The sequence below is a fragment of the Haemaphysalis longicornis genome, unplaced genomic scaffold (assembly GCF_048455015.1).
Source record: "Haemaphysalis longicornis isolate Haplotype H1 unplaced genomic scaffold, Haemaphysalis longicornis Haplotype H1 scaffold_4, whole genome shotgun sequence".
Classification (NCBI taxonomy): domain Eukaryota; kingdom Metazoa; phylum Arthropoda; class Arachnida; order Ixodida; family Ixodidae; genus Haemaphysalis; species Haemaphysalis longicornis.
In genome coordinates, this window is record NW_027526361.1 from 116,793,466 (window position 1) to 116,818,311 (window position 24,846).

The 24,846-nt window shown below is 45.7% G+C and overlaps 1 protein-coding gene across 1 annotated transcript; it reads left to right on the top strand.

Moving 5' to 3' along the window:
* The first annotated feature begins 1,905 nt into the window (after positions 1-1,905).
* Positions 1,906-24,183, top strand: LOC144179296 (follistatin-related protein 1-like). The gene is made up of 11 exons (XM_077707594.1): positions 1,906-2,055; positions 2,169-2,210; positions 2,402-2,426; positions 2,993-3,220; positions 6,651-6,692; positions 9,882-9,946; positions 11,231-11,391; positions 14,677-14,789; positions 19,761-19,824; positions 22,003-22,079; positions 23,966-24,183. Exons 1-11 carry the CDS (start codon positions 2,041-2,043, stop codon positions 24,001-24,003), a joined length of 870 nt encoding a protein of 289 aa, XP_077563720.1. The 5' UTR covers positions 1,906-2,040; the 3' UTR covers positions 24,004-24,183.
* The last annotated feature ends 663 nt before the right edge of the window (positions 24,184-24,846 follow it).

Here is a 24,846-nt window from a genome sequence, read left to right on the forward strand (position 1 = left end):
GCATCCGGAAACGCTCTGCCTCACACCGTCCTTGCTCCCCGCAGATTTTCTGGCGGCCGCTATGACGGTACACACTGGCAGATCCACACGGGCCGCGGCTAAATTTAGCTTATCGCTGCACGTCTAACGCGTACAATCCGCACGTGAGCCAAGGAAGTCGATTTCGGAAGCTTGAAAATGTAAACGCTGAGATGGCATGAAAACGCACCACGAACCAGTGTCACTCGGAGCTGCATGGTGCGAACGGCCCGTGGAGTTTCCTCTTCTGCTGCCCATGGCAGATAAACTAATTAAGGCCGTAGACTTTCGCTCAGTAGTCAAATAACAAATTACAGCACCCGCGTTGGCTGTTCTTTTCTCGTCTACTATAGCGCTGTTTTAGGTCACCATGGATTACACGCGTTAAACAGCTCAATGCACCCACAAACCATGGTTAGGTTGCTTCACTTCAGATAGCCTCGTATTAACGTATTATAATGCCAAAGAGCCCTTCTGTCCGCGCGATTCATCTTGTACCGTAAGTGGATATGCGATGTACGAGGTTGGGACGATGATTTCACGTATTTGGCGCTATGTATGTTACAGTATGTACAACGTTATGTTGGCCATGACACCATGTTCGCCTTCATAGACACATTATTCTCTCCTCTTGGTGGGTATTCGCATGGTCCCAGATTAGAATTCGGGAATTGGCGGGGGAGATGCTCTTGTAGATATGTTTTTAATCAATGAGCATCCTGCATTATCAGCCCTGGACCGTATGCGGACTGCCCGGTACGCGATCGGGCCCTCGATCGTATACCATGTAGTCCTAGGGTACCATCCATCCGAGAGAAGTCCTCGGACTGCAAAATCGAGAAGGCCCAATGTGTCGAATTTGTGTGTCACTAAATCGTGACAATCCGCTTTGGTCTCGCTAAAACGCGCTAATGCTGCAGACAATTCTTGCGTCTTATTTTGTGCTACATAATACAGGGGGCTCACACAACGCGTAAGACTGGAAGGTAGTGAAGCTATGTCGCGAAGGTAAAAGTCCACGATTGCAGCCGATTTGCTTCTTCTTCGCTGCCGCAGCGACCTTTACTCTATCATTGTTGCTATAAGTGTGAGCTTCCTTCTTTTTTTTTTTGGAAGTGATAATCATAGGACATCACCTTGGAGGGGCGTACGCCATGACGTGTTTTTCCCGTTCGGAGCAAGTGCCGCCACAATTACAGCGAACACTGGAGTTTCTTTTTCTTTTTTGCCAATCAACCAATCTCCCTAAGTGGGTATCCTTGGCTTGACAAGCGTGCGCCGGGGACGCGGGGCGGACGTCGTGAGGCACGCACACACGAGCGGTAGGCACTTTCTTGGTTTCGTTAACTGCCCGGTGGCCGCCGCTAGGCACGCGCACACGTGCGCGTGCAATTCGGCAATTTTTCGGTATTTTTAACTGCAGTCACGAAAAATTACAATTTGCCAAACAGCTTCGTTGTTAAAACAAACACGGAGAGCGTAACAGGTAACTCGTAGATATTGCGAGATAAATAGTAAGCAAAAACACAACTGCCTTAATGAACCGTAAAATTGTATTTCAATTGGATTAAATTGTATTTCAACCTGCTTTGCTTTATTGCTTATCGCGCTTTCTCTTGTCTAGAGAATATGCGAATATGCTTGCTGAAATACAAAATTCGGACAGCCACGGATTGTGCGTGACGAAATAGCCGTTGGCAGAATCTTACACCCGTAGTTTTTAATGAGTGCCGAAACTTATACTTGACCGAAATTAGAGCTGGGGCAGAACATGCAGTATTTCCAATAACTAAAGCTTCAAAATATGGCGCGTGTCACGCGCCTGTTCTCGCAGTGCTGGCGTAACAAGAAAGATGGAGCCACCAGCATCTATTCGCGCGCCTCTCGCCCTGAAACGGATACGCCGAGGATGGGTTTCCGCTGCGGGATCGTCCGATCGTGTTTCAGAAGCGAGCTCAATTCGATTACTGCCGTTCGCGTGACCGGCCTCAGTGCCTCCCGAGGACCTCGGCAACACCCACGATGAAGGTGCTCTTCGTAAGTCAGCACCTTTTCACCCTTTGAGTGGGCGACGTATTGTTAGTCGAACTTTTAAAAACTTTTCTGGGGTGCATCCGGACAATTGCTCAACTTCGTTTCTTTCTCTGCAGGCGTGGTTGTCTTGCGTCGCTGCGTGGACATGCGTCGCATCGGTGAGTGGCCCCGATTACAGTGAATTGAATTTAGTTTTTTTCGCGCACGTTTCTGTGGGACGATCTTATTTTTCACTTGACGGGCTACTCTCCGCAGAGACGAGTGGCCTAGCGAGCGGCTGCAACATATGTCGCCGCAGAGTGTCTCGGGGAAGTATTAACGCGAAAAAATGCTTTTGTCCCCACCACAGGTGCCGTTTAAAGACGACACAACAGGTAAGACCTCTTCGTTAAGTCTTCGTGCTTGTTGGTTTATTTTAAGCGGACCTTGAAAAGCGGGGGAAATTTAAAAGCGATAGCGGAAAGTACCAAGGTCCTTGTCCGTCCGTGCTGCTGTAATTAGTCCGCCATCGAGGGAAACAGTTTTAAACGTTCTTTGACTGCCGACATTTACCCTGTAGCAGTTGAGTGTGGGTGTGTCATGGTGTCAGCGATTTGCTGGATGTCTGTCGTCCTTGCGCAATACTTCAAGCCTCCTTCAAGTCGCGCCTTGCATCATTGCAGACTCAGTGCTCCTTTTTTCGGTCGCGGCGAATGTTCTTTTTTCTTTTAATACGTGAAAAAACAAATAATTTATGTGGGTGCGATATTTTTTCTACGGTAAGGATCCCTGCGTGGCTCCCAACTTCGCCGCGCCTCAATGCCCAGGCATAGCTTCGGGGTGTAGACCTGTAGTTTCATTTCAACCCCCGGGCCGTGACTCGAGCGTCTACATGTCGAGAGTGGCTTGGTCGAATGAAACCTCGGGAGTGACGAAGTGTTTGTCCTCGAACGCCTTTCAGACAGCGAGTTGGACATCTGCGCCGCTGTCGTCTGCCGGCCCGGAAGGGTGTGTCAAATCTTGGACAACGGCTTAGCGTCTTGTCAGTGCGTGCAGCACTGCCCCACACACTACAAACCCGTGTGCGGCACCAATGGCCTGACCTACGACAATCACTGCCTGCTCCATAGGGACGCCTGCATCTGGCAGAAGCACATATCCATCAAGCACAAGGGACACTGCAAGAAACGTGAGAAGTGCTTCCACTATGCCGTCGCCATTTTTTCACCAAGCCGAGAATTAGATTTTTAGTGCTGTGGGTGAATTGTCTAGGCAGATTTTCTGCCTTGTTGAAACATAAAGTTGCTTCTTGGGCGTTGGCACATTTTTGTTTGCAATGGTGTAAGATTGGCAAATCACTGCTTGTTCGGTGCAAAGAGATGACAAAAAAGGAAATCTGTTGTAAGCAAATTTTTCTTACCTAAATATACTATCGTCTCTAGTGCATCGTCTATAGTGATTTGTAAAACAACAGAGTACATTAGCAAGTGCAAATAGATTGAAAAAGTGTCAATTCTGGATTGGCTCTCAGCCTGTTGAGGAAGGCTGCTGTGTAATATATGCAGCAATTTTTTAACTCTGAATTTTTGACATCGATAACAGTTGCCTGTGATTAGATAAGAAAATCACCACCAAACCGTTTCAGTGACACCAAATTCCCCCAAAATTCTCGGATTATTGAACTTTTCTGAAATAGCGTTCCCAAAATGCCCAGATGTGGCACTTTTCGTGAACTTTTTCTTCCATGCGGTGGCTAAACTTGAGAAATAATTGTATGAACTATATTTTGGGTCAATGCAAGAATTGATTGATTGAACTTTTATTTAAAGCAAGTGCAGATGTTAAGGTTTCCACCCACGAGGTGCCTTCTAGTTGAGGTAGCCCCGGGGCTTCACTGACCATCCTGGTCTTTGCCACTAGCCTGCACTGAGATGGGAAACTGGAAATGGCCAGCTAACCCACCCAATGCTTGTAGGTTGTGCGGGGGGTTCGGGTTAAGGGTAGGGTGTGTTGGCACTCCCATATCATAAAGCAACGTGCGGAATTTAGACATGGAAGGGTACGAAGTGTGGTACGGGGCACATAGTAGGATGCTGGGAGGGTACCCAGCCGAAAATACCTTTGGATGTCCAACTGAACCTGTTGAAACACCATTGAACCATTTGGAACCAATTGCACTTCCAATTGGTTCAGTGGTGTTCTGGACGGTTCCAATGGGACCTCCAATGGTTTTTTTTCCGCTGGCTAGGAATTGGTTCAAAGCCAGCCAGCGAAATTTGCCTCTATTCCGGGGTGGTGGAAATGCTGAGGCAATAGTTTTCTTTAGTTGTGGTGATAGTGGAGGCATTTCTTTTACTTGCACTGGCTGCACTGGTGCAAGCAGTGTAGCATGTGTTCATTTTTTTTAGTGGTAGCTCCAGTAGCCCTCTGCACTCGTCTGCACGATACTGCACTAATCTGTACCAGTTTAGTTTTAAAAAAAATGCCCCTAGTGTGTCAAGAGATTGTTGTATTGGTGGGGCAGGGAGTGGGGTGCTAGTGGTTGATTCAATGAGTCGCCCTATTTAGGAACTGCCTGCTGTGTATGAACATGGGCTGTAGTGTGAGTGGCCGCATTTCTAATTCATAGACGCTGACATTAAGGTTCAGATGGTGTGCAGGTTGGGAGGAGTCTTCAATGACTGTAGAATGCGAAGAAATTGGGGGATAGGAGGGGGCGGCAGCATAGTGCTCGCAGGCTTGAGAGTTGGTAACTACAAGGGTATTTTAGGCAGTGGTGGCAACACACTATGGCGATTTCCTTTTGTGATGGTGTAATCAGCCATGATGGTGGTACAGTGGGCTCCCAGTAATTCGAAGTCGCTCAGTTGGAATATTTGGTTAATTGGAAGTGATGTGCTGGTCCCGGCAATTTTACACGCAATTCAATGGAAGAGATTGCTCTGTGATTCGAAGCTAAAACTCCCAACATTGGTCAATTGGAAGTTATTTTGAACAGGAAGCATCGAGGTGGCCATCCCTTTTCTTGATGAAACTCAAAATTTTCAAGCGCAACAACAGCAGTGTTCTGTGCTGACGTTCGCACCATCACAGCTGAGGCAGCGTTCAGTCGATAAAAAGCGGCAGGCCGGTTGAGCCTCGTGCCAGTGTGTCATCTCTCTGTTCAGGTTCTCAGCTTTCTTTTGTTGTTGTGCACAGCATTGGGCGAGTGGTCTGATTGATTGATTATGAGGTTTAATGCACCGACGCTGCGCAGGCAATGAGGTACACCGTAGTGGAGCGTTGCGGATTAATTCTGAACACCGGGGGTCTTTAACGTGCGCCGGAATCTTTTACACACGGGCGTTTTCGCTTTTCGCCTCCATCAGAAAAAGCGGTGGGAAATGAACCCGCATCCTAGGGCTCATTGGCACAAAGCCTTAGCCACTGAGTCATCGTGGCGAATTGTGAGCAGTATGTGTGGTAAACACTTCAGTCTTCGATTTTAGGGATAAGTCTCAACTATCATGGCAACCTGTGTCGTATACTCGACTTCGGGACGGAAGTCAAGATTTGGAACAAAATCAAGAAGGGAGACGTGTTGTGGACTAATAACAATGCTGTTATTGGGCTCTTTGTTTATTTGGAAGTTCGGTTGCCATATTTTTGCGCGTATAACCCGCCCCTGCATATAATCTGCAGCTCCACTTTCAGCCCGCCGGAAAAGAAAAAAAAAATCCTCGCGTATTGCCCGCACGTTTGATACAGGAAAGGCTGCCCTAAAGCTACTGCTCAAGCAACACATCACATACTACGTAGACAGAAAAAGCGTATATTTTTCAAGTAGAATACTCTGACTGCATGGCGGAAGACAATTCACTGATAAAATTTAGCTCTGAGAGTGCGCTCATGCTTGGTTTTTTTTTTTTTACTTCTACTTGTATGTTTTGGGCAATTGCTACCATGGAAGGCTGCCAGTGTTACTGTGTAGGGGCTTCATGGCACAACATGCATTGCTGTGAAACTGCACTAAAGAAAAACCCCGCATATTATCTACACCCCTACTTTGCCACTGGAATTTTCATTTTTGGTGCGAGTTTGCGTGCAAAAATACGGTAATTCCAAGTTTTCTTGCAGTTCCGTGGACTTTGTATTAGTGGGAGTCGACTGTAATGGCGCATTAAAAATTAATTTGCAACCATTTGCTTCAGTGTGCCTGGAGTGCCACAGTAGGCTGCAGTGTGCCTAAAGCTGTTCATCAGGACCATTAAATCAACCATTTGAATTTTCTTAATGGATTGAAGGTATACACAGAGTACAAATAAGAAAAAATATAGTACATATGTAGAAGACTCCTTGGTTTCCCTGCACTGAATAAGTTGAGAGACTGCCATTGCTAACATAGCTAACTTGTCTTCTTTGTTAGGTTGTTGTCAAAGTATGTTAGCGGAAATAGCTAGCAGTACAACATAGTGGTGACTTTCATGTGTGTATTTACATAAGGATACCTGAGGCATGAGGTTAAGATATCACCTACCCTGGTTAAATTATGAATTTGGTCAACGGATGAACCAGGGGATTAGAATTTGAGTAAAATTTTACCCAGGGTGACACTTTCATTCCTTTCGTTTCTTTTCTAGCCAAGGTCAAGCCCCTGCATCACAAGTATCACCAAAAGCCAGGTAAAATTAAGCAATGGACAGTTTTTTTTTTTTCAACCTCTTACTTTTATTTTGCCAATGTTCATCTAAGAAGGAAGTGCAAGTATTTTTGTGCTTCCAGAAGTAATTATTTCCTGCCTTCCAAACTTTTTTAATGCATACTGCACACAAGGTACGACGCAGTGAGGCATTGGAATGACATTGTCCCCAGTTAAAATTGCTTTGCAATGCTGCTTACAGCTTGCTCACAGACATTGCTGAGAGTTGGTCTTTTGGGTAGACGCTTGCCTTCATGCAGTTCTGAAGGATTTTATTTTTGCTTTGTAATGCGTGATCTTTTTAATCCTGTGTGCCAAAAAAAGGGAGCTTCTTTATTTGAACTAATTCGTTGATCCTCCCGAGATTATTAGGTTTGACTCAATTGCCTGCTGTGCAGTGTCGAGGCTGGCCCTTTGAAGCTGAGGCCTTGCCCACGATGCTGTTACCAGGGTCCTTTAATGCTTTTCTGGTCACTAAACTCTGGTCAAAGGTTGGTATAGGGACAGAAGTTTCTGCTAGGGGCACCACTATTCGTAAGGGTGCAATGTTTCAAGCATGCAATGAATCTTGAATTTTCAGTGCTAGTGATACAACTTGTAGGTCAGAGGTGCATACTACGGGAGATTCATATTAGATGCATGTGATGAGGAGAAAGCTGGACATGATTCAACGTAATACAGGTAGCATCCTGGGCATGTTGGTACCCCATAGCAAAAATATAATTGCACAATAAAGCGGAGACACGGACAAAGTAAAAAACGGACACACACGGCACCGTGTGTGTCTGTTCTTTACTTCGTCCATGTCTCCCCATTATCCATGTCTGATAATTTTTTGCGCAATTATATTTTTGGTATGATGTAACACACAATACAGTAAGAAACAAAATGCTTTGAGCAAGAAGAGCGGTAGAAGCTCTTATATATACAACATAAATATTTATGGTTTCGCAAATGGGTGGCTTGTCCGGGTTTTCCCATTTTGCTTACCCTCTCTCTTATCTTAGCAAGCTGCTTTTGACACTGTTCGAGTCGTTGCCTTGAACTGCAAAGCTGCGCACTCTGCGCCTGCAACTGAAAAAGTGAACACACCGCCTCTTCCATTTGGCAAGCCTGATGTGCGTGTCCGCTATGGCTGGCCGCTACATCTGTAAAACAGTCCGATATACTCTGTTCAGAGGCACCTCAGTGCTGCCAGTCACTATAACACAGGGTCGTATGACTGAAAGAACAAAGTAACGCTACAACCAAATCGGCGCAAGAGCTGATCGCCACTACACTAACTTCTCCTGCTGAGCCAGCAGGGACGAACCAGAGAGGAGGTTTGGGGGTCCGAACCCAGGTGACGGTTCGCACCGCCTCTTAGCTGGTTGCCTTTTAATCGCTGACCGGGAACAGCTTCTTTTTTTTTTTTTTTTTCTTCTTTCTTTTTTTGTTTTTTTTAATTCCCGAGCGAGGCTGAAACACTATGCCAGGAAGCTAGAGAAAACGCCTCTTGTTCTTAGTGTCATAAAATAATTTTGTTGCATTTAAAGGTAAAGCTTGATCTTTGAGTTCTTTGTAGTCCAGAAGGCTTAGAATTGGCCTATAAAATTTTGACAAAGGGTCTACATTGGGAGGCCTCCAAAGATTCTCGCACCCGCACCCGTCCTGAGCACGGCTCTGTGTCATTGCAGCAACTGACACCTCTGTTCACAACGTGCTCATCAGTTCTGATAATGTCGGTAGCATTGAAATGCTTTTCGCAAACATGCATGTTCTTGCAGTCAAAGTTAAAACAGCCCGCTTCCAACGGCGGTATACCCTTTTCCACTTCTCTCAAAGCCCGGTGCTAGTCTTGAGAACAGAAGCGTAACGCCTTTTTGTTAGCGCTTCTTCATCTGGGATGGCAGTCCGTCACACAGCACGCCTTAGGCAGTGCTGATCCCTTGTTCCATGCGGCCAACCTTGTACACAGTACACATTGCACTGGCGCATGAAGTTTTCGGGACACTGATGATAGAAACTTTGTTGCGGGGAATGCCATTCGCAGCCTCCACACAGTTCCTCCGGGCTGCCGCTGCTGCCACTGCTGCGGTGGGCCTGTTGACAGCAACGACCCCCTTATGACAGCCTGTGCTGCATAGTGGCCGTTCTTGGCAGCATATCAAGCTCTCCCATAGTGACGCAAGGGTTTCGTGAACAGAACAGTATTGAAGGACTCTGCTGTTACTGGGATTGAATAGAAACTCTTTAGGATTTCACTCTCTAGCGTTGCTTTTTAAGTGCAGAGCACTTTAGGGGCTCGCCTTGTCATCGTAGCTCGCTCGCTGGACCCAAGAAGAGCCACACGGTGTTCTGCCGCTGCGGCTGTCATCGCGGCATCCTGCAGAGGCTTCGAAAGCTGAGCGGTTTATATGTTCGTAAGCGTTCGAAACTCGTGAACCGCTGGTGCTTGTCATGCGTCTCCACGTTGTTCAGCACAAAGAAAAATGCAGGTACATTTGAGGCAAAATATACATAATCAACTGGCAGCACACGCGTTCATTTAGCTAGAATGCTTGCTGGGTTGGTTTTTGCGATGGTAATTGAAAAAAAAGTGTCAGTGCAACACCGGCACATGCGGGAGGAACAGCAAGCACAAAAACAACAGAACTCCCGCTGGCGCAGTTTCAGGCAAGGGGCGCGCGAGCACTTGAAAGGCGGGAAATTTGAATTGCATTGGACAAACTTCCGTTGAGTTCATCAGCAGAGGAATGAGAAGGGGTGGCGAAAAGTGGGATGGGTGGTAAGAGTGAGTGGATAATGACGCCACAGCCCATTATGGCAAATCACTGCTCTGCACTTCCGACAGCTTTCACATTGAGTGTAACGGCTTTAATTTTTTTTCCCCACTTGGAGATGTTTCTCCGGTTCAACAAATAAAATTTTGCATGAATTCTTAACAAGTGTACAAAAAATAAATTCCAAACAGGATGGCGCATTTACAGTAGTAACTGCATGCTGATTTATGGGTATGGTAATGTGCACACTTTAATAAGGGTGTAAAAAAATGGTATACATGAGAACTGTTGCCAAAATTTCTCACTGCTTATTGCTTCTATTTTTGCAGTAAGGATGATAACAGATGGTGTTAACAACTGCTATCTTATCTTTTCTTTCTTTGTACCCCTTCCCTTTCCCTCTCTCTTAGTTGTCTGTTTCCAGCATGAAAGGGATCGCCTTCGAAGGCACTTTGTGGAACTTCTGGAATCCAAAGTGGGTACAGAGCCAGGCAGGCACAATATGACATTGCACTAATTTAAACATAAAGCGCGATAAACGCAACAGAAGCTGGATGGGATAAATGGAACGCTTGTCTTATCCTGCCAGTTCTACCTTGTTGCGTTTATCGCAGTATAATTTTTAGATTAAGTATGCACCAACTTTCCCAAGCATGTGCTTGACATTGCAGCGTGAATGCAATTCTCATTAAAATTTTCTTTTTTTTTTTTTATCCTGTCCAGTAGCATTACATCCCAGTGGCATACCCTAAAGCTTGTGTTGCTTCGCACATGCTCCTGGGTTTGATTCTTGGCCCCAAATGCTGTATTTCCAATGGCAGCATCTCGGTGCACATGAACAGAGTAAATAATTCAAAACCACCTCGGTGGTACACTGCATAGCGCCAGCGTAGCTTTGATGTGTATACAATTCCAGTTTGGAAACGTCTTTCCTACTAAGCGCAGACTTTCACTCACTCAAATATTGATTCAGCGAGCACGCTCACACGTACCGTAAAGTCCTGAGAGGGCAAATATTCAACGTAGTAAATGTCCTTGAAGATTGCCACCCCCAAAATTGTGCTACCTTCTACACCTTTGTAAGCCCAGGAAACTGCAAAAATGTCTCGTGGCTGCAAAGACTGCCGGTGACTCGATCTTGAACGAGGGAGAACACCTGTATGGCTTGGCTGGCATGATAAAAGGGAAGGAGCAGTAGATGGGCAGAATAGAACGGGGAGATAAGGGCACAGTAGGCATGCAGGTACTGCCGCAGTGGAAGGGAGGAGAAACGCTTCGCGAACAACCAATAGGCTGTCATTCCTTTGCCTGCCATGCAACTGTTCATCCGCACTCACTTCCAGCATCAGCCATGCGATATAGCTGCCCGATGCAGGGAAAGGTGGACGTTCCTTGATAGTTTCACTGTTGACGAGTGAGCATATAAACGTTATCTCCTAATCGTGTGTGAATGCAGTTTCCTTTTGTACGTTTCTGCACTTGACCAGAAAACTCACCCGTCCTGTACTGTTTGCTTGATTTCTCGGTAGTTTGGGTTGGTTTTATCTCGGAATTTTGTGGCAGTAAAGGGGCAAAATAAATTAACTGCAGCCCCAATGTACTGGGGTTACAGGTTATATGGCTTTTACTGTTTCAAAAGCCCACTTGGCTGCGCGATTTCTTCCTGTTCGAGAAACCCATTCGGCTAGTAAAGCATCTTTCCTTCCAAAGATATTTTTCGTAGCGACAATGTCTCTGTGGTTCTCTCACTGGCCACCAGGTGTCCCACGACAAGCACTACCCGAGGGTGGTGGACGATGTGTTTGACGACTGCGACCGGGACGCGGACGACTTTGTGAGCACACATGAGCTCTCCAAGTGCATCCGGCACAACAACACCATGTTCCGTACCTGGCTCAAGCACAGGGGAGAACTGGCGGCGTAAGGGACTCCTCCGTATTTTTCACTGTGGCCACTCTTTGGTGCGGCTGCTGCTGCTGCTGCCGATTCTGCTTATATCAGTAGCGGCAAAACGTGAAGTTTGCTTTTACTCTTTCGTGACCACGGAAAAATAGCCGATTTTGAGTGCTTCCAGAAAACGTTTTCTTTTTTCTCTTGAGCTACTAGACACATTTAGTATTGGTATGCATGAAATTGTAGGTTATAGATTTCTCTTTCAAGCTCATAGCAGCATTTTTGTGAAAGGTGTAACTATTGACAGTTTATTGGTCGACGAAACAAAAAAAAATGCACAAAAGAGTATACACAAAACACAAATAGGCGATTTCACTCAGCCTAAAAATTGTTTTAAGAATTGTAAGATATACGAAATGTTCCTACGCTCCTAAGCTATGATTCAATATATACATCAGCGCTGTACACAAAGTTTCGGATTTTTGCGGGCCCGTCAAAGTGGCGGCCTTGACTGCTGTTAGACTCCGCAAAGCCACTCAAGAGTCAGTCAGTATTTCTAAAATGTGCATCCAAGCATGCTTGCGTGTGTTCAAAACCAAGAAAAACATATTTAGTGCTGTTGAGAAGCAGCACGCATAGCTCCGCAGCGCTAATTTTACACGAGCGCCAGGCTATTTTGAAGGTGATAACGCAATGCGGCGCGGTGCATTTGACAAAATATCCCCGCCGCACATTTTCCTGACCCCACACATAAAAGTAATACCGCAGTAGTCAGATATTAGCATGTTTTGTTTATAAATACAGCGCGAAGTAAAAACGAACCTTGCCTGGCAGCACCTGTCGAAGTCTGAGGCTGTTGAATGGGAGAGTTTTCATCAGAACTAAAATCTGAAGAGTCCACATCATTGCTGGAGTCATCACTGCTGCTGGTGTAAAAAAAATATGCAGCAACATTGGCCGAAGTTCCTGAAACCGCTGTCTGCCTTTGCAGAGCGCGCAGTGAAACAGGATGCCATTTTCGCCCAACTCTCCACTGCCTTGGGTTCAAATTTCAATCGCGACGCCGCAACCGAAAAAGGGGTTTCCAATGAACACCCCAGATGGCGGCAGTTGTCTGAATAGTGCCGTTTTTAATTTTTGCGGGAGGTTTGAAAATCGTCACTCACCCGTGAACGCTGGCCTATGGTGTGGTCACAAAAGAGTTAAAGTATGGTTAAGGATGAAGCGAAAGCTATGGTTTGGCTGCTACTGTGGATTATTGTACCTTTGGTGTGTTTCGCGCCAGCTTAGCATCGATTAATCCCAACTCCTCTTTGTTGTGCATGATGCCAAGAGGTGCGCTGACTCATTACAGGTACATGATTACAACCATTTTGCCTCTACGAGCAACAGTGGTGTCTCCCTCTACAGCAGATGCATTCTCACGAGTCTGCTGAGCACGGGGATGCGGGTTCGATTCCCGGCCGCCGCGGCTGCTTTTCTGATGGAGGCAAAAAGCAACAACGCCCATGTGTACGAGATTTCGGCGCAAGTTAAATATCCCCAGGTGGTCAAAACTAATCTGGAGTCTTCCTCTGTGGTGCCTCATCGCCTATGTTGCATCGCCACGTTGAACCGTGCAGTCAATCATTGTCATGTGTGCGCGTGCACGTGTTTTCTTTCTGGAAACACTTTACAGGAAACTTCCAGGCATTGAATGGATGAATGGAGGCTTTTTTTGCCATGCAAACGTGTCTGTCTTCCACTAGAGTTTTTCTTTTCTTTCTATTTATGGAACAAGAAGCTTCTGTTGATTCATTTCCTGTTGACAGGACGTATGAAAGTCCGCACCATTCGCATCAAGGACGTGGTCTTCTTGAGCTCTTTAGGGTTGCCACTTCACTACTGTAATACTCTCTCGGTTGTGTGACTAACTGTGCAGTCTTAAAATAGAAATTTTAAAGAGATGAAGTAGGTTGTCATTTTGCCATGGGTCACCACCACTGCTGAGTGGTCGAATACTTCAGGCGTTTCCTACCGTTAGTTCACCGCTTTGTGCCATTTCCATGACCATCGATTTGTTTATCAAGATGTGAAAGCTGTAACTGGTGCGTTTGTTACAATTCCAGTATAGCAACTACATTTGGGTTACCCTATACAGTCGGAACCCGCTACCACAAACTCTGCACCAACAAAATTTCCGCTTCAATGAAATATTTCCAATTCCCCATCTCTTAGCCATAGCAGTGAATGCAACAGTCATTGCAACAACGAACCATTTGTCTGGCTTGCTTTTGCTTCAACGAAATTTTCACTCATTGTGGCTGGGTTTGAACATTCGTTTTACAATAAAATAAGCTTGACGCCAGCTATCTAACTTTTTATACATTCAGGACGCTTAGTTTCACCGAAAACGTGCGTTGCGCGCCCACACTGCCACCCAAAACACACTCATAGGTGGATGCCATTGTTTGCTGGTGATACAGATGGGGCTGGCCGTCTTTACATGAGGCGCAGGCTGGCGCAGGCCCAGTTCGCCAAGCCAGAGCTATACCCAATCCGTATCCAGTTGAAATTGCGTAAATGCGCTGTGCTGCTGGCGTGGCCCTGTCGTGTTGTGAGCAGCTGTCCTTGCAGTTTTCCTTTACAAGTCTTTAACATTAAAAGCAAACATGTTTTCGTGTTTTGTCTTGAACCCGCGTCATCCTATCTCCGTCGCGAGTGCATTAAGTGCAAGCACACTCGGCTTGCGTGCCAAGATTAGTTGCTTCTGTGCCCAATCGGAGGACAAGATAACTACACCACTCCTGCCACAAGCAGGAGGGTGGTTCCGACGGCCTAGCAGCTATCTGCAAGTAATCAGCCCAGTGGACATGCCTTGTTATACAGCAATACGTTTTTACGCCTGCATTTCTTCACCCCTCTCCCCCCCCCTCTCTTTCTCTCTCCCTCCCTCCCCCTGTAACGCGCTTTTTACATGCAGGCAAAAAACACATAACCATTGCTATGTTTGTTATCTGAATAACCACGATGTTATTGCGAGTCACTCCTCTTTCTAAACATTGCATTATGCTGCCAATGATGCGGAAAAATCCAGGGCTATTTTTCGTGCCCTTCCATGGTGTGTTGGGGCAGCTTTCGGCTCAACGAATTTTCGCTTCAATGAAATTTTTCGCACATCCCGTCAATTCCGTTGTAGCGGGGTTCCACCGTATAGAAATATGGTCCATGAATCGCTGAACACATCATGTACCTATTGTGATTGCAACCCGATGTGATGGTGTTGAGCAAATCAGCGATGTCGGAGCTTCAGGCGATCTTGTCTCCTTGCAGCACCCTGTGCATCGACGCCATGGTGGAAGTTGGAGACAAGAACTCGGACTGGCTGCTCACCAGGAGGGAGTTCCAGAGCTTCATGAGGCCGTCATTCCACCCGCCCATCAAGAGTGGGTGCTCTCCACATTTTCACACCAGTCTCCTTGTTTCAAGCTCCAAACCTGGGTTTGACTAACCTCGAGTGTCTGGCCCTGGCTGAAAAGCTATCTCTGTTACTGCCGTCGTACACTTCCCATTTTAACCCTTTCACTGCCGGGTTTTTTCCTCACTGCTCTTCACCCCCTGCCGGGTATTCTTTTTATGTTGGTTCAGTGGAAGTTGGTTCGCGGGTGTAAAAACGTGAGCTCTATCTGTTGTCTAAAATTTAATTTACAAGTTCTATGTGTTCAGGTGACCTCTCCATAGTACATGGCGGGACATGAATGCAATTTTTTTTCCGCACGAGTTTTCTCGGGAGTGGCAGGGAGTGAGTTTAAAAAGCAACACGAGTATACTTCGGAGTTGCAGGAGGTGCGTGTGGGTGGTTTCATGAGTTATCTTGGTAGTGGCAGTTCCACCTTACCAATGTACCTTACCTTACCACCTTACCAACTTTCCACCTTACCATTGTTTTCATATTAGGGCTGCTCTGTGTGATGACTTTATAAGAGCGCAATTCTGTTTCATCCTGTGGCTAGGTTTGGATAGTTGAGAAGCAAGGTGCAGTGACTTCGGCCAGTGCACTGACAGCTTTGAGAGTGTCACTTATCTCCTTGCGATGTTGTCACGTGAACACAACTAACGGATTGCAAGTCCAAGTATCCGCTGTTCTCGAGTGACTGGTGTAGCAGCGTAACCAGTTTTAGGTTGGAAGTTAAACAGGGAGGCTAACTTTTTTCCTGTCTTGTTATCTACTTGTGTGTGGCACGAGCTCTCTGCTGAAATTTCCAAAAAAGCAGATTGCACAAAGGCATAGAGAACATTGAGTGCCTGTTTGAAATGGTGGCGTTGCAAAACAGCTTCTGTGTGCATCCCATGTCATCCGCATAGATTGGAAGTCTCTCTACAGCCTGTAGTTTCCGTGTCACGCCAGAGTACGAAAGCAATGTTAAACAATGTGGCACAGGCACGGATGCTCGTGCCTCAACTTTTTAACCAAAGCCTTGTAGAGGCTTCCCCTCCGAGAGTGTATGTGGGCATGAAGTGTGCTGCTTTGATTACGTGAAGGTGTGCCGTTTCGATCACTTATTGGTTACATGCATGGATACACGAAGATTGCCTTTACAGCAGCTGAGCTCATTGCTGCCATTAAAGAGATGAATGCAACCTGGTATGGTGTAGGTCCAATATCAGAGGGATGGTGGATCTTGTTGGGCAGTCGAACCCCGCAATAACGGAACCACCGGGGAATGACAAGAAAATTTGTTTTTGCGAGAATTTCATTGCCGTGAGAAGGACACACAAACAGGAAAATCACCTGCAAACTGAACATTTATTTCCGAAAGTCGGTTATATTACTTTGCAAGCTATAAATTGCAACAACTTGACAGCTCGGCTCTTACACCGCAAGAAGTGGTTCATTGCTAGTCGTCGTTTACGCCTAATAACGACCGAATCGTGTGAAATGCATCCAAAACATCCCGCACATTTTCTCTGCATGTTTTTCTTCTCGGTCCTTGGGATTGAGAAGTTCCAAGTCAAAAAAAAAAGAAAACTTAGTCAAACCTCGCAATAATTAAACCGCTGGGGAAAGACAAAATAATTTTGTGGGAATTTTGTTGCCACAAGAATGAAACATAAACGACAGAAAAAAACTTTGACAAACAGCAAATTTATTTCTGAAAGTTGGTTATACAGTGTAGACCGCTTAAACGTATGTCGCAGGAGCCGCAAAAATCCGCACTATAACCAAAACATTCGCGAATCCAACCACATCGCGACCTACCTCTCAAGTCATCCTTTATTTGTTATCACTCAGACGCACAGCACTTAAAAGCAAAAACCTGGCCTTTATATCTTTTTTTTTTTTTTTTTCCCACATCAGCCGTTGCTGCAGGGTCTTACACATTGCAAGTGTGGCCTTACAAACAGCAAGCATGGCTTTAACTTCCATTGTGTTTATGTTTCGGAGTGTTGATGTTTTGACTGCGTTTTAAGTATCTATGAACAGATGCCGCAAAACGGGATAAGAATGCCAGCAATTTTTTTTTTTTTTTTTTGCCCCAATTTGTGCTCACGGTGCCGAAAGCGGCTGCTTACCAGCGCAGCGTATTGGTGGTGGAAATCTTCAGCTTCACGCAGCTCGTTTGTTCGGAAAAGGAAAGAGCGGTGGCTTGTCTGCACAACATTCTAAAGCGTGAACCGCATGGAGCGATTTCTTTGTGCGAAAACATGCAGTGCACGCCGCATGTGCGGCGCGGTATGAGGCGGCAACATAGCGTTGGCCGTGGCCATGAAGTGGTGCAGGTAGCTCCAGCAACCGCTTCTAACTGCTTGCTGAAATGCCGCACGAGGCGCAAGCGATGATGTTCACGCAAGAAAAGAGTCAATAATATGGCCGAAAAGAGGAATATAAACTGCCATCCAAGTGGCTTGTGAAAGCGCAAATCAAAAAATACTACAGTGGTAGGCCTAAACATCTCTGGCGTGGCCAGCCGGCTGGTCGAAGCGTTTCGGATCTCCTGCCGTTAGGTGTGCGTCTCCCCATTGGTGCAAGTCGTCAGGCTCCCACTTCCACGCAAAGAAGCCACCGCTAGTGCCGCTAGCGCAAAATTGTCGACACGAGCGTGAAAAAAACGCACGCGCAACGCCGACGTGCATGAATAGTGTGCAAAAACGGGCCATGCGGTTCACGCATAATAGAAACAACTTGCGGGGTGTGGACAGGGACGGGGGTCGCTATCTTTCGAGCTGCGCCACGCAAGGTCAGTCGAGGTTATTACGTACGCGTGAACTAAAGGGTGCCTATTCTTTTCTTGAGTGTCGAAGTGAGAGGAGAGCATGGGGTGCGCGCTGCGTCAGATGACCGATTTCATCCTTTCTTTTTTTCTTTTGCTACCCTAAAATGATGCCCCAGCTGCACCGGTCGATCAGCAGTCCTGCCAGAAAACTGCACTATAAACAGTATTGTGCTTTGGCCAACTGCATTCTAAGCGGTATGCTTTTGCATTGAGCTCTATGGGAGGTGAACCGGTGGTCGCAAAAACCCGCATTATATCCGGTCCCGCACTATAAGCGGTTACGTTATAAATGGTCTACACTGTATTACTTTTCATTTCATTTTTCACTTTATTTAGATTTCATACATGAAAGCCAAAAAAACTGCTTGGACCCGTAGCCAGAGTCTAGTATAGGGTCTAGTCTAGGAGTACAAGGCACTAAAACAAAATCAAAGCACAAGAGAAAAGCGGTAAACTAGGAGTACAGGGCATTCAAACGAAATCTAAGCACAAAATAAATGTGGTAAAGAACACTGTGTGCAAAAAAAATTAGGGCATTACACTGGCATATTTGGTTTGCACACTATAGTATACGCATATATTTATGGATATGTGCAATCACGTGTGATCTCAGATTAATACACTTGCATACTTATACACATGTAAGAATACAACAGTGAATATACAACTGTGATACACAAGCAGTTTGAAATGTACAGAAGAATAACAACTGTAGCCTTAGAAGAATAACAATAGCCTTACCTTGCAGCAGCTTCACAGCTCAGCTCTCACACTACAAGAAGTGCTTCATTATGAGTTGTGTGCACCTGAGAACAACCGTGTCGTGTCAAATGCATCAAAAACATCCCGCGGGTTTGCCTTCTCTGCACGTTCTTCTCCTTGGTCCTTGGCACCGAGAATGCAGAGCAAAGTCCAGCTGCTTTTATTGACGAACTTATCCAAACAGCGGCACCTTGTTGTTCCAATGCTGTTCGCAAAACAAAGTGAGAACTGCTTTGATGACATCCAGAAAGGCCACAGGCACCACTGTTTTGTTTTGCACACATGCCCCATTAAAGAGAGGAGTCCTTGCTTTTTATAATTGTAGAGTGAGCTGCAGGTGGTTCCGAACTCGTCGGCACTATCCTTACTTCCTCCACTTGGGCCACTGACTTGAACAATAATGGCCTCTTTGCGATAAAAACTTCCGCTTTTGGGTTGGCGGATGCATCTTATTGAGCCCAAACGTGCTGATTGCTGTACACACAAATGCACATGTATAGTTCAGCGGTAGCCGCTAGCGTAGCCCAAGCCGTACCGTGCCGTGAGTCACCATGTGTCGCACCCTGGTGGTGTAACTGCTTAGCTATGGTGTACTAGAAGAGAGAGGTGTGTCATTCAGGGCTGGTCAGGGTGGTCCCTTTTGCGGTGAAATTTTCTGCTGAGGAGCTCCTGCTGTAAGCAGCGCCTCTGGCAACCGTTGCTTACCAGAGGGCTTTGCAAGGTTTTTTTGTTAAATTTACCCTTATTTATTGCCTGAAAATAGTCTTATTTCTCTATGTTGTGGCATAATGTTTTGTAAAACATCTTAAAGAACTGTTGAGTTTGATTTAAAAACTTATAGGTGGCGCTGGCTTCAACAGGAGTTCTCTGAGGGATGCCTACGCTCCATACAATTTTGGACCCACGCTCTCCATTGGTTTTGAGAGTGGACACCTCTATCTTGTAGTACCCTGTACCGAGGCTGCCTCCAGGGCTGCCTGCTGGGTTTTTTTTTCAAGTGTGCTGTGGCAGAAATTTACGCACTTTGAGTTCGAAAAAAAATGCCTTTGAGCACTTTTTGGACGCTGTTGGCGTCAAACATGTAGATAATATGCCGGCCGGACTTGTGGTGAATTTCGTTAACGCAGGATCGCTTTCAAAAAACATTTCATTGCTGCAAGATATGAAATACATGGGCTTCTGTGGACGTTTGCTGGGGGTCCCAAAATATTTCAGTGGAAATTTCATACTTGTGGGAATTTGTTATTGTGGGGTTTGATTGTAGTGCATGTTTTGTTGCTTTGGATTATGCACTACCATTTCCGCCCTGCCCGCCTTCTTTCTTATGCTGTACGCAGTTTAATTTCCCTGGACTAAGCTGTTTTTTACTTGTCGTTTCAGGCTGCCCATTGGAAGACCGGTACTATAAAGACGGAGATGAAGTCATGATTGACTGCAGTAACTGGTATGCTCCTCCTTAATTACGGGTATCTGATACGGTTGCAGTGCAGGAGCGCTAATGCTTAAAGGTTTAAGGGTAGTGGCCGCATATCCGGATGAACTGGAATCTGCTCTGATTCGGGCAACTTGAGAAGATTGTGTAGTATAGGAGTGACTGCTTCTTTTTACAGTAAAGCCTTGTCAAGAACCCTAAACTGGCTTCATCCAGTTGAGTTCTGACATGGCTGTTGTTGCGCTTATACCAACCAAAGCTTTTATTGGATTGCAAAGTTAACTACTTTCTTGTTACTTTTGTTACGCTGAGTGACTCAATGGGTGTGTTGGGCTGCTGAGCAAGGTTGACTTTTCAGTCTCCGTGGGGAGTGGTGGCTGTTTTCCGAATGAAGGAATAAAACAAAATACTTAGGTGTCATGATTTCGGTGCATGTTAAAGATCTTCATGAGGTCTAAAGTAATCCAGAGCCCTCCACTCTGGTGTGTCTCAGTCCAGGTTTAGCTTTAGCGTGTATCCTGCCTCTCTGAATTCATTTTTTTTTTAACATTGGGGGCCGCAAGCACTCATTCTGCAATCACTTGTCTATGCAAAAGTACATCAAGTCTATATTTAACTTACTACCAACCTCGTGCAGAAATTAACAGACTTTGTATAGGAAGCCAGTTTAAGAGAGTATAATTTAGCAAGGGTTAGTACAGTGGAACGTCAGCATGGTTATACAGTTATTCTGTTTCTCTTCCCGCCCCTCCAACCCCCACTTTCAAAGTTATGCTGTTAGCTATGGTCCTTTCACCATGTGGCATTTTAAGTGCATGCAAAAATGATTTAAAAAACGCTAAAAGGACCACTTCGAGGTATGGAGAAATAGTTGCTGCCCAAAAATGCTTGTTTCACAGTAGTACTTGGGTAAACTGGCAAAAGGTTGTATTATAGCAGTCCTAAATGGTGTGCCTCTATCTTCTTCTTCATAGCTTCGTTCATTTTTTTTTTTTTAAGCCACTCCTTCATGGTGCCATGATAGGAAATTTGAGTCTTACACCCCTGTCTCACCTGCACCTTCAATCGTGCTTGAGTCGGTCTTGATCAAACTTTATTCGGATCGGTTTCTGCTACATGGCCAGTTTCACTCATGATCAAGCTCAATTGCGCTTAACTCAACCCAAGTTCCCCAAGTGCGATTGAGGTTTCCAAGCACAATTGGAAGGAAGCAGTGATACTCTTGTCCCCACTTAGTAATGCCATAGGAGACAACTTCGAATAGTGCCACAAATTGTATCAAATAACTTGACTCAAATAAATGCATCATAACATTTACATTACGTATCCCCGCTTTCACACACACTCAACACCATAGGTCAGTCCCACCTGATAACAAAAATGGCATCGTCACGCCTGCCTGAACTTTGTAGAGCAAAACAGTTAAAGGGACTCGGCAGCACTTACCATCGACTAGTCGTAATGTATTGGGTCGTAATGAATTGGTTTTTCTACGTCCTTCACAATGATTTGTGCACTCACCGCTTCACAGGCACATGTAATATCTGGCTCAGGTATTCCTGGCAGTGTAATCTAAACGTCCCCGCTAGTTTACTTGCACTGCTCAAAGAGCGTTGCAGGGTCCCTTTAATACGAGTTCATCTTGCAGTATTGCCACTTTCAGGACAAACATGAAGGCAGAACACTATAGAAGCCAGCTGTCATAGCAAAAGGGCTCACACAACCAGAACACAAACCGCACCTGTCACTACAAACAACCACACTAAAGTGGATGGCCTTGGCACGGCTGCAAATTTGGCTGGTACTGGCTACGGCTGCGGAAGGTTACCAGACGCCAGCCACAAAATACTTTCTTCCGCTGTCTGGTTTACGAGAGAAATTTCTCGACCAGAATTTCAATCAACATGTTGTGTAGCAGCAGCAATGTGTCGAGCACGCTTAAAAAGACAACCCTGTTTCGCTTCAATCCGGGTTGAGAGCTGAAGAGCCCGTGGCACAGGGGTGTTAGCACAGGGTGACAAGGACAGGCAGCACCTGTCCTTGTCAGCTTCGTCCATCCTTGTCAGCTTTTCTCATGTCCTGTCCATTGCGCTGTTTTAATCATGGAGGCATTGCACTATTCGCAGAAGAGTAAGATGTGGTAGCTTTGTTTCCGGCTCCTGCTCATAATTTCTTGTGCAATCATTTCAGCGTCTGTGCTGGTGGGAACTGGTCATGCGCGAGCTTTCCATGTGAGCTGAAGTCCTCCAAGCATAAAAAGGAGAAAGGTAAGGCCCTGGTTACACTGTTGTCAACAGTTTCCATTGGTGTGAAATCCTTGGAGGCAACTCATTGCACACTGTCCCAGTGCCAGGTTATGGCAATAAGGAGTAAATTGGATTTGATATTTCATTTGTTTGTGGAATGCTTTCTTGCTTCGTAAAAATGTTCTCGCCTTCAAATAACAAATATGCACTACTCCTTTGAAGTGCAGAATTCAGGCTGAGAGTTATTTGTAGGGTTGTGCGTGTATTCAAGTTTCTAATATGGAAGTGAATTTTGCAGGATTCTGCTTGAATTATTGCTTTTTAATGGTCATTTCTTGTCCTGCCTTATAGGGGCCATGCAGCCAAAACACAAGTTTGGTTCATTCGTACGATTGCCTTGTTAGGTTAGCTACATTAGCTAATAATTAGGGAAAAAGCTACATAATTGGGAAAAAAGGGAATGACAATGCAACCCACTAGCTTATTTCCTGTAACAGAACCTATGATGTCATATGCGCAGCTCTGCGATTGGCTGAGGCCGGCAAACACAAATACCAATTAGCAGGGCTTATAAGCTTGCCAAACAAGCTATTTGAACTTGCATTTAGGGCCCATTCTTTTTATAGCAGTAAGGGTGGTGTGGTGAAAGTTACGAAAGTACACGTAAACATAGAAGTACCTATGCGTACTGCTGTTGGTACTGCGCACATTATGCTTGGTACAGCACTGCACAGCACTGCAGCGCTCTGTCTCAGACGACACTGGCCGATTGGCGTAAGTGGCGGTGTCTTACGTGACCATATTTGTCGAGCGGACACCATGTTTCACGAAACAATTTTCTACCTTAACAAAAACAAGCCAGCTACAAATACGGTCGAAAACAAAAGCAGAAAACTGCCCGCCACGGTATGGTGGTGCCATCTAGGTTGACTAACGGTAAACAAGGCTCCCCAGCACATATGACACCATTGGAGACGTCATGAACATGCACGATTTGGCGGGAGAATCAACATTTTAACTTAATTAATTTGTCTGTGAATAAAGCATCGTTTGCTTCCGGACAAGCGCTGGGGGCACCATAAAACACGAAATCTTTCGAATAAAACATACTTGTATTTTGTCTGCATGGCCCCTTTAAACATCACCCTTCCATGTTCAGTTTAGGGATTTGCTACGCACTTTCATTGAACCAAGAATACCGTATTTACCCGATTCTAACGCGCCCCCGATTCTAACGCGCACCCGATTTTCCTGGCAAAAAAACCAAAAACTTTCACCTCCGATTGTAACGCGCACGGTACGTTGTGACCCAGACAAACGAATGCGAGAGAAACGGGCGATTTATTTCCCGAAGTAATCTCACTCATCTCACTCCTCGTCGCTCTCCGCTGACCACAACATCTCTGCCTCGGTGCCTTCAAGCGCGTTTGCGATGCCACACTTCTGAACGAACGTTCAACCATGGTCTATGGGATCGTGGCCCACGCCTCGCACGCCCATCCTGAGAACTTCTCCAGAGGTGCACGCTTCAGCCGACCGCTCGTTTTGAACGCGTGGAATCTGCTGCTACCATTGCTGTTATCAAGCGCGCAAGTGAAACGATTTGATTGTGTGAACTCCGATAGAAAAGCCTAGGCGCCTAGGCTTGCTGCGTCCGAAAAATCGTTGCTGAAAGCTTTGGCGCCATCTTGAGATAGCGATGGGTGGGACGAAATTTCCGGTGTTTCGGCAGTTTTGGTTTTGTATCCGATTCTAACGCGCATGCGATTTTTCGGCCTATTTTTTTCGGAAAAAAAGTTCGCGTTAGAATCGGGTAAATACGGTAACATGGCTTTGCTTAGGATCACACAGTCGTCCAAGGAGTGGAGTGATGGTACAACACCGTATGATCTTCTCTCCCCTTGCAGGCCACCATCACAGAAAGAACAACAATATTTCGGATTAAACTCTGGAATGGTGCGTCCTACACAACTTGTTGAGAAGTCGGCAGCGCGGAAACGTGTGGCCAGTCATGCTATATATATTATACCACATTTTGATAACTGTTGTCTTCCGAGCACCGTATGTTGTCATTTGAGCATTTGTACAACGTTTACCTTGTTGAATAAATACTCTTGAAGTATCATTTGCATCCACTTGGCTATTATTCGTAGCTGAGTTTGTGGTGTAGTGTGGCAGGATTGTGGCGCGACTTTCCCCCGGGTTGAGGTCTTTTCGTTGCAGCAAATAGATTATGCATATCGATAGTGCACTCCGCCTCGCACGGTTTTTAAGACAGAGCGACAGCGCCGCAATCGTTTGATGTGGGCAGCTTAGAAATCGGGTGGCATTTTGATCAAAATTCGAAACTGAGGTTGAGAGAAAGATGGCACTTGTGCCAGAGGGCTGTTTTGAGAGGGGCAGTCATGTTTGGGCAGTGCTTGTAGCATGGCTTCAGGTAAGTTTGTGTGGTTTGAGAGTCCAGTATGAATAAAAGTGTGGTAATGGCCATGTAGGCTGGCACACTTACGTTGCTCGTGAAAAAAGCTTCCCTGCCTTTTTTTTTTTTTTTTTTGTTCAATTTCTTATTGTTGACATGCTTCTATCATCGTCGTGTGGCAGTGAGTGTGTTATGCATGTGTCAATGGCTCTTTTGTTTCTGTTGACTTTAAGGTGCCTTTGTGTTGTCAGACACATGGCTTCCATATGTCTGGATATATATGTGTGGCCAGTTCATGTGAACACCCAAAGTATTTTTATTCATCCATGCACATACACATGCAGGAGCCAACGAGGAGGATGAACTGTG